At 36.2% G+C, this 10,312-nt stretch overlaps 2 protein-coding genes across 2 annotated transcripts in view; one reads left to right on the top strand and one right to left on the bottom strand.

Annotated features, from left to right (window-relative positions):
- The window catches only part of LOC123532840 (26S proteasome non-ATPase regulatory subunit 11-like), a 286,840-nt gene that overhangs the window by 66,923 nt on the left and 209,605 nt on the right, over positions 1-10,312 (bottom strand). The gene's annotated exons all lie outside the window — the stretch shown is intronic.
- The window catches only part of LOC123531679 (cullin-2-like), a 50,228-nt gene that overhangs the window by 31,463 nt on the left and 8,453 nt on the right, over positions 1-10,312 (top strand). The window contains exons 16-18 of the mRNA XM_045312854.2: positions 4,520-4,713; positions 7,055-7,156; positions 7,875-7,991. Coding sequence (XP_045168789.2) covers positions 4,520-4,713; positions 7,055-7,156; positions 7,875-7,991 — 413 coding nt within the window. The remainder of the gene's footprint in view (positions 1-4,519; positions 4,714-7,054; positions 7,157-7,874; positions 7,992-10,312) is intronic.

Genomic DNA, 10,312 nt, shown 5'->3' on the forward strand with positions numbered 1-10,312 from the left:
GCTTTTTTAAAATTTTTTTTTAAAGACATGATATGTTTAATTTTAAAATTTTATCTTATTTACTATTATGCAATAAACTACTATTAAAATATGGGAAAATTCTTCGCCCTTGTTTAGTACTTTTAAATAAATAGCAAGGGGGGGATATTTGTGGGTCACTTGTTTAAATAATTAATTTATCTTTAACCGATTTGGATATTTAGATTTAATAGACCGAACTTGCCAAAATATGGCAGACAAAAGTGAAAGAAACATATTTTATGCAAATGTAATAGCATATTTAGAAACAAGGGGGCCACGCGCATGGTACTATTGTGTTTTAAAACCGAACCCTATATACTTTTGTTTTAATTATGTATATTCTTTTTATCAAAATATAATATTATAAAATTTTAACCTTTTCTGAATTAAATTTCGCAAACATTCCCCAGTGATGTTGCTTTGGAATCCCTGGGGGTTTTCCCACTCTTTCCCCTCGATTGTATCCCCTCTAAGAAAAATCCCCCCCCTTTCCCTTTGTGATATTGCCAGAAACGAAAAACCGACTCTTTTTTCATATGAAATCCTTTACTGTGTTTGGAGCTAAACGCGAGTTTTTAAAATTTGTAATGATCTCTGATTTTTGTATTTTTTAAGCCATAGACAATTCTAAATTTATTTTACCAACCATAATGAATCGGTATTATTTCGCCTTGTACCAAACGAAAGGAAAATTTCCAGCCGTTTTTAAGACGAACCCATCGGAAATTTTATCTTCAGCTGCCTATGTATGTTTTGCCAGTACAGTTGGAGTTTATCTTGGAAATTTTTAATAGTTAATATTTCTCAAAAGTCCGTAAAGAATATTTTTTAAGATCATCCATGCTTATGATGGTTTGTGAGCCTTACAGATAAGTGCCGTGGGTGCATAAAAAAGATCTTTGCAAGATCTTGCAGGCAAACGTCCCAAAAAAGTTTGAAAGGCCTTTAGGCGTCATTTCTTGGTCCAGCCCGGGAAAAAGCAAAATATCCGTAGTATCTTTTTTTTTCGGGTCCCCAAAAACCTAGAACATGGGAAGGCCATCACATCCCACAAAGCCCTGTTCTGGATTTTCCTACATGACACTGGTCTTTTACATGCTGTCCTGTAAATTAAATACAGTTTCGTTTTTGTTTATATTCCTAAAGCGATATAGGGGTTATTTTATATAAATTAAAATAAAAATTAAAAAATTTCATCTTTGGTTTACGTAAATTTAAATGTATAATTTTGTGTAAGTCACATTTACGGTTTAAAAATTGATTTAGGGTAATAAAATTTTTTTAAAATGTTAGATGAAGCGGAATTATAAATTTTGCCCCCGATGTACTTTAAATGATAGAATTACTCCAAAACATTTACTTTTATTCTTTGTACTTGTATAAATTTTAAAAAATAGTACAGCTTCCTTGGTACTTTTTTTTCAGAGCATAGGCAAGGGTTTTTTAAAAGCGGGTTTTCCCACTTTAAATGTGGTTTTTATCGGGGGGGCAAAAGGGGCCCCTCATAGGGATCCGCAAATCATTTTTTTTATTGGGCCCTTTAACCTTTAAACAATAACAAATAACAATTTGAAGGTTCCATGAATAAACGTGGTATTATATTACTGTTGTTAAGTAAATAAATATGTTCCTTTTAATTTTAGTTAAATTTTATAATTTTAATAAATTATGTTTAAGAAAAATTTCCCGGGTTAAAAAATTGGAGATTTTGGTTTCCAAAATTTTGTTTAAAAGTAACAATTTTTTTTATTTTTTAAACATGGGGTTTTTAAAATAAAACTTTTTTCAAATTTTCTATAGATGGTGTTTAAATTTAACGTGTTAAAAATTGAAAAGTGGAAAAACATCTTTAAAACCCCTTTCGCATGCGTTAATTTTGGGTTTGTTTTGTTTTTCCTTGTGTTATTATGTACGGAAAAATCCCCCACCTTATAGTGTGTGGTTTTTAACGGCTGTGTAATTTCCCATTTTCGGCTATAATTAATTCCCCTTATATAATTACAATATTTTGCAAAAGCTTGTCGTTAGAAATTTTAAAATAGATTATTTTTTAAAACCGCGAAAAATAAAGGGTTAAGTGTTTTTACCCCACATGGGGACATAAGAAACCTCTTTCTTTTATTTGTTAGTGTTAATGTTTTCATTAACTTACCATCTTTCCTTTTTCTGTCGTTGTCTGTTCCCTTTTTTTTTCGTAACGATTGCCTTAAAACCCCTTGCAAGGAAACAATTTCTTATAGTATCAAACTTGCTTTCAGTTCCTTTTTTAAGCATTTTTGGCAACGTGGTATTTATTTTCCCGGAACAACCCTGTTGGGGGGAAGATGTGGACTTTTTTCCCGTAAATTTCTATATAAAGCTGGTGTAATGTGCAGAGTGTGATAACAGATGCAGTTGTTTTGTGTCCAAAGGTAATCTCCAGTTTCTAGCAATACCGATTTTATCAAAAAAATGTTTTTTGGGCATGTTACGTCATTTTGCACTGGTTGTGGGCATTTTGCTTTCAGCCCGCGTTGTAAGGCTATAACTACCACAAGTGTTTTTGATTTTTTTAATTGTGCAACAACCCTTTCTTCCCTTAAATAGTAATTTAAAGTTCTTTCAAAAATTGCAAGGGGGCTCGTGTGTTAGGGTCTGGCTTGTATTACTGTAAAAAGGTAACAATCTTTTCTTCTTTTTTTTGGATTGTTTACCCTTACCGCAGAGACTTCACAAACCTAACTAAAACCATTTTTATCATTTCCCCTGAGTGATTTTTTAAATTTGACAAATTACGGATTTATAATCTACATACTTAAAACATGTCTTTTTTCATATCACTTTATTTTTTTTCCCTTTGCTTCAGCAAATTTTCAAAACCGTTCATTCGAATCAACATTTGAATATGTCATCAATAATTTTCTTTTTTCCAATGTTTTTCCGTTTTTGGGTAGAAAGACTCGAAAAATTTTTTTTAAATAGTCTATACAATTGACAAAAAGCCTGGCATTTTGGGAATAAGATCTTTTTTTTTATTTGTTAAAAGGGAATCTTTTTATTTTTTTGGACGAATTTGGTGGGTATAATGGCTTACCCTTACTAAAACTGGTCGTGGGTGTCTACAGGCAATGAGCAAGGTATTTATGATGAAAAGTTTCACCTCTATGTGACATTGTACATGTTTGTTTACAAGTGCACCCGTGCATTAATAGTACAAAAAAGTAAGCGGAATTTTTTTAGCAATTATTTTTTTCAGAAATTTTTTTGTTTTCATTTTTTTTTTTCAATTAATAAAAAAATTACCAATAGCACCCTAATTTTCTTACACCCCTTATAATTAACTAAAAACAAAAGGGTTTTTTTTTTAAAACTGCTTATTTTTTTACATAACCCACCAAGGCGGGGAAAACTCCGATTGACACAGTAGGGTTAAAAAAGAAACAGCGTTAAAACCCTGATAATGTTAAAAAGGCGCAAAATTTTAGGTGTTTTTCAAAAGGCCCCTTTTTTTTTACGCCCAAAATTTTTTAAAAAAAGGGAGGTTTTTGTTTCAAAAATTTCATATTGGGAAAATAAAAGGAAAGGGGAGTGACTACGTTCCGTCTACTTTCGATAATTGGATAAATATGAAAAAAAGGCGGTTTTGTACCCCTTTTTTTGTTCGATATTAGCTGAAGAGCTATTTTGCTCGTTCTGTATATAGCCCTTGGGCAATGAAAACCGACCTGTTTTATCCTGATGAAATTTTTTGGATGTAAGAAGGGGGGTTCCCAAATTTTAAGCCGTCATTTCCCGTGGTGTAATAAGGTTTTTTCAATTTTTTTTTGCTTTATTCTTTGAAAAAACGTAATAAAAGTCCTTAAAAACTCCTTGAAAACCCCTTGAATGTTTTGTCAGTCTGGCTGTATGAACCCTGAGCGTGCAATGAGAAAACCAACTTTGTGGGTTTTCGACAGCAGGATCCAGACCGCCCCCGCCCGCGCAGTCTGATAGGATCCATGCGGGTTTGCTTTTTTAAAGCCTATTGGAGTTAGGAAAAACCCTTAGCGAAACACCATGGATCCTGACCAGACTGCGCAGATGTGCAGGCTGGTCTGGATCCATGCTGGTCGCAAAGCCACTATGTTGGTTTTCCCATGGCACGGCTCATTTAACAGAGGCAAAGTGGTCAGTGTGTTTGATTTTGAATCACTTGCTCCTCACCTCTGTGGATTCAAGACCATGGCTTGCAATAGGTAGGTGGTTTAAGCCAGGTAGCTGAATGTGTCCTTAATAGCCCAAAAGGGGCAACTGGGGTCTTCCTTCTCCAGCAAAAGCTGGAAAGTCGCCATATGACCCGCATTGGATTGATATGTGATAAAACCCAACAAAAACCCATTATACTAAACAGATTTAAAAGTAAGATCATCGTTTCTATGAATGAATTGTTCTAAGTTCTAGGACATTGAATGTAACAAAAACGTACATACAAATGAAAAATGTTTGCAGGAATGAAAAATTGTATGCATTTGGTTTTCAGCTGAATTAAAGTTAAACTATCTGAAGAAACCATACATTGTTACAATGGGAAGTTTCCAGATGGCAATCTTACTGATGTTTAATGAGTCGGAGTCTGTGAGTTACAAGGAAGTCACAAGACATACACAGCTCAGTGAGAAAGAAATGACAAAACAAGTGCAGTCACTGATTGATGCAAAAATTCTCAACTTTGAGGTGAGATTTGTTACAGTAAAATATTTTCAGATCTTGTTACCAGTGTTCTAGGCTTTTGAATAAACTTTTTTCATCCCTCTGTCTTTATCAAAGTACGGATATGGTAACGGGAGATTTAAGAGATTTAATTGACATATTATACAACAACAGAGAACATTTGAAGAAAGTGAAGTGTGTAGGAACCATAACTGTCTGTCTTTACAGAATTATGTCTCCCCCAGGAGACATATTGTTTTTGCCCTGTCCGTCCGTCCGTACGTCACACTTCATTTCCGAGCAATAACTGGAGAACCATTTGACCTAGAACCTTCAAACTTCATAAGGTTTTAGGGCTGCTGGAGTAGATGACCCCTATTGTTTTTGGGGTCACTCCGTCAAAGGTCAAAGTCACAGGGGCCCCGAACATTGAAAACCATTTCCGATCAATATCTAGAGAACCACTTGACCCAGAATGTTGAAACTTCATAGGATGATTGGTCATAAAGAGATGATGACCCCTATTGATTTTGGGGTCACTCCATCAAAGGTCAAGGTCACAGGGGCCCTAAAATGGAAAACCATTTCCGATCAATAACTAGAGAACCACTTGACCCAGAATGTTGAAACTTCATAGGATGATTGTACATGCAAAGTAGATGACCCCTATCGATTTTGGGGTCACTCCATTAAAGGTCAAGGTCACAGGGGCCCAAACATTGAAAACCATTTCCGGTCAGTTACTTGAGAACCACTTGACCCAGAATGTTGAAACTTCATAGGATGATTGGTCTTGAAGAGTAGATGACCCCTATTGATTTTGGGGTCACTCTGTCAAAGGTCAAGGTCACAGGAGCCTGAACATGGAAAACCATTTCCGATCAATAACTAGAGAACCACTTGAGCCAGAATGTTGAAACTTCATAGGATGATTGTACATGCAAAGTAGATGACCCCTATCTATTTTGGGGTCACTCCATTAAAGGTCAAGGTCACAGGGGCCTGAACATTGAAAACCATTTCCGGTCAGTAACTTGAGAACCACTTGACCCAGAATGTTGAAACTTCATAGGATGATTGGTCATGAAGAATAGATAACCCCTATTGATTTTGGGGTCACTCTGTCAAAGGTCAAGGTAACAGGGGCCTGAACATTGAAAACCATTTCCGATCAATAACTAGAGAACCACTTGACCCAGAATGTTGAAACTTCATAGGATGATTGATCATGAAGAGTAGATGACCCCTATTGATTTTGGGGTCACTCCGTCAAAGGTCAAGGTCACGGGCCTGAACATTGAAAACCATTTCCGATCAATAACTAGAGAACCACTTGACCCAAAATGTTGAAACTTCATAGGATGATTGGTCATAAAGAGTAGATGACCCCTATTGATTTTGGGGTCACTCCATCAAAGGTCAAGGTCACAGGGGCCTGAACATTGAAAACCATTTCCGATCAATAACTAGAGAACCACTTGACCCAGAATGCTGAAACTTCATAGGATGATTGTACATGCAAAGTAGATGACCCCTATCTATTTTGGGGTCACTCCATTAAAGGTCAAGGTCACAGGGACCTGAACATTGAAAACCATTCCAGTCAGTAACTTAAGAACCACTTGACCCAGAATGTTGAAACTTAATAGGATGATTGGTCATGCAGAGTGGATGACTCCTAACGATTTTAGGGTCAGTCTGTTAAAGGTCAAGGCCACAGGGGCCTGAACATGGAAAACCATTTCCAATCAATAACTTGAGAACTACTCGACCCAGAATGTTGAAACTTCATAGGATGATTGAACATGCAGAGTAGATGACCCCTATTGATTTTGGGGTCAGTCTATTAAAGGTCAAGGTCACAGTGGCCTGTTCATGTAAAATCATTTTTTGGAAATAACTTGAGAACCACTTGACCTACAATGTTGAAACTTAATAGGATGATTGGACATGCAGAGTAGATGACCCCTATTTATTTTGAGGTCACTTGATCAAAGGTCAAGGTCACAGAAGCCTGAACAGTGACTTGAGAACCACTAGGCCAAGAGTGTTGAAATTTAGTGGGATGATTGGTCATGCCAAGTAGATGATCCCTATTGCAGCCAACCGTCAGTGTCTCTTTGACTTTCGCTCCTGACCCCTACTGACTTCTTGCCTGTAGGACGTTGGGGGAGACATGCGCTTTTTTACAAAAGCATTTTCTAGTTATTCCCCATTTTCCCCTCCTGTGGCCACCCTTTTATATGAAACATCTGCTTTGGCAGGAGATGGCCATCTCCAACATTTTTGCATGTAATTGAGGAATCACAGTTCTTGCACATACATGTGTACACTGTTATTGCACCATTTATATTATTACTTTCAGGACACCGTGACAACAGAATCTGTGTTTCAGCTGAATATGGCATATGCAAATAAAAGAACAAAGTTCAAAATCACAGCCGCTATACAGAAAGAAACTCCTCAGGTAATATTCTTTATGCAGGGATGTTTTTTACAAAAAGTGAACGTAAAAGTTTCTTAGTTAATGTGGAACAACTTATATCCAGCCCATCCCACAGCAGGTGTCATATTTACGTCACCTTGCATACAGTTACAGATATTGCTGGAAATTGTACCAAGTTGAGTAGTCACCCAGAACTGAACACAAGTCTGGATATCAGTCATAAACTGGATTCAGACCTGGTTTGCTAACACTGTAGTCCCACCTGCTAACCACAATTCTGATTTTAGTTTAGTTATAACATATTTTTTTGTGTTATGACATCTGCAGAATCCTGAGGGGTTGGTTGGAGCCCGAGCCCGTAGGGACAAGGGAACTGTAAAGTTGGGCATTGTGCTCACTGCTACAAGTAGACACTGTTGTTTATATACTTTAAAAGCAGAAGTTTTCGCAAGGGTTTAATTTTCGCTATATTCGTTAGGCCCTACATGTCACAAAAATTAATCCTCGCGTAAATATTCGCCATTTTTTTTATGATTCAAATTCAAGTATGATACCATTTTTACAATTTCATAACATACACATACACACCGTTGTAGAGAGGCGTTTTGCTATTCTGAGGTGTCATTAAGAAGAGGTTATACATATCAGTATCTTTATCTAGAAATGGCTTTACCATATGTTGTTGCCTGTGATATAACATTGTATTACAATGTGTAACCAGTATCAGTTGATTTTGCAGGAGCTTGAACAAACAAGAAGTGCAGTTGATGAAGATAGAAAGATGTACATTCAAGCAGCAATTGTCAGAATCATGAAAGCTAGAAAACTTTTAAAACATAATTTACTAATACAAGAGGTAATTGCTACTACTTTAGATGTTTAATTCTTAATTCAGACAAAGAGAATATAAAGTTTAGTCTTCATACTTGTCAGGAATGCCTGCATCTTTTTAGCTCACGTGACAGGGTGAGCTTTTGTGATCGCATTTTGTCCGTCGTCCATCCGTCCGTCTGTCCGTCCGTCCACAATTTCTTGTGAACATGATAGAGACCACATTTTGTAATCAATTTTAATCAAACTTGCACATAACTTGTATTGGCAAAGTATCTCAGTTCCTTTCGAAAACTGGCCAGATCCCATCATGGGTTCCAGAGTTATGGCCCCTTAAAGGAAAAGCTTGTTAACAACCTGGAGGCCAAATTTGTTACCCTATCTTCATGAAACTTGGTCAGAATGTTTATCTTGATGATTTCTAAGCCATTTTCAAAACTGGGTCATATGGGGTCAAAAAATAGGTCACCCGGTCAAATAAAAGGAAAAGCTTGTTAACACTCTTGTTCATTTGATGTGCATGAAACTAAGTCAGAATGTTTGTCTGCATGGAATATCGCATGAATTTTTATCTGGGTCATGTGGGGTCAAAAACTAGGTCATCAGGTCAGATCAAAGATTAAGCTTGTTTACACCCTAGAGGGTACATTTTTAGCTCATGTGATTTTTTGAAAAAAAAATGATGAGTTATTGTCATCACTTGAGTGGTTGTCGGTGTCGGCGTCTGCGTCTGGTTAAGTTTTATGTTTAGGTCAGCTTTTCTCCTAAACTATCAAAGCTATTGCTTTGAAACTTGGAATATTTGTTCACCATCATAAGCTGACCCTGTACATCAAGAAACTTAACTCCATCTTGCTTTTTGCAAGATTTATGGCCCCTTTTGTACTTAGAAAATATCAGATTTCTTGGTTAAGTTTTATGTTTAGGTCAACTTTTCTCCTAAACTATCAAAGCTATTGCTTTGAAACTTGGAATACTTGTTCACCATCATAAGCAGACCCTGTACATCAAGAAACATAACTCCATCTTGCTTTTTGCAAGAATTATTGCCCCTTTTGGACTTAGAAAATCAGTTTTCTTGGTTAAGTTTTATGTTTAGGTCAGCTTTTATCCTAAACTATCAAAGCTATTGCTTTAAAACTTGCAACACTTGTTCACCATCATAAGCTGACCCTGTACAGCAAAAAACATAACTCCATCCTGCTTTTTGCAAGATTTATTGCCCCTTTGGACTTAGAAAATATCAGATTTCTTGGTTAAGTTTTATGTTTAGGTCAACTTTTTCTCTTAAACTATCAAAGCTATTGCTTTGAAACTTGCAACACTTGTTCACCATCATAAGCTGACCCTGTATAGCAAGCAACATAACTCCATCCTGCTTTTTGCAATAATTATTGCCCCTTTTGGACTTAGAAAATCATTTTCTTGGTTAGTATTATGTTTAAGTCAACTTTTCTCATAAACTATCAAAGCTATTGCTTTAAAACTTGCAACAGTTTTTCACCATCATAAGTGGACACTGTACATCAAGAAACATAACTCTATCCTGCTTTTTGCAAGAATGATGGCCCTTTTTAGACTTAGAAAATCATGGGTAGGACAATATTTCTATTATACAAAAAAAATCAGATGAGCGTCAGCACCCGCAAGGCGGTGCTCTTGTTTATTCTATCTTCATAAAACTTGGTCAGAATATTTGTTATCATGAAGTCTTGGATGATTTTAAATCTGGGTCACGTGGAGTCAAAAACTAGGTCACTAGGTCAGATCAAAGGATAAGCTTGTATACACTCTAGAGGCCACTTTTTTTGCTCCAATCTTCCCGAAACTTTGTCAGAATGTTTGTTTTCATCAAATTTTGGACAAGTTCGAATCTGGGTAATGTGGGATAAAAAACTAGGTCACTAGGTCAAATCAAAGAAAATGCTTGTTTACACTCAAGAGGCCAAGTTTTTTGGTCCAGTCTTAATGAAATTTGGTCAGAATATTTGTCTCCATGAAATCACTAGGTAAAACATGTTTACACTGTTATGGTGTCTTACTCAGGTGAGCGACCTAGGGCCATCTTGGCCCTCTTGTTATGTACCGTATACTCCTTTAAAAACATCGTGAGAAAATGCTGGCACAGTTTCAAAATAATTTCGCAGATATTTTCCTTGTGAAATCCACTCCCAAAATTTTTCAAGCAATCTGTGAACTCATATGAGTGATCTAGGTACATCATGACCAACACTTTTAACCAGATTTTCAAAAAAAAATGGTTATTAGATTGGCAAAATTTAATGCCAAAGGGTGGGCAGGTAGGTGGTGTCAACTTTTGGTTTACGCTTAGTTACATGAGTTAGG

The sequence above is a fragment of the Mercenaria mercenaria genome, chromosome 11, assembly GCF_021730395.1.
Source record: "Mercenaria mercenaria strain notata chromosome 11, MADL_Memer_1, whole genome shotgun sequence".
Lineage (NCBI taxonomy): Eukaryota > Metazoa > Mollusca > Bivalvia > Venerida > Veneridae > Mercenaria > Mercenaria mercenaria.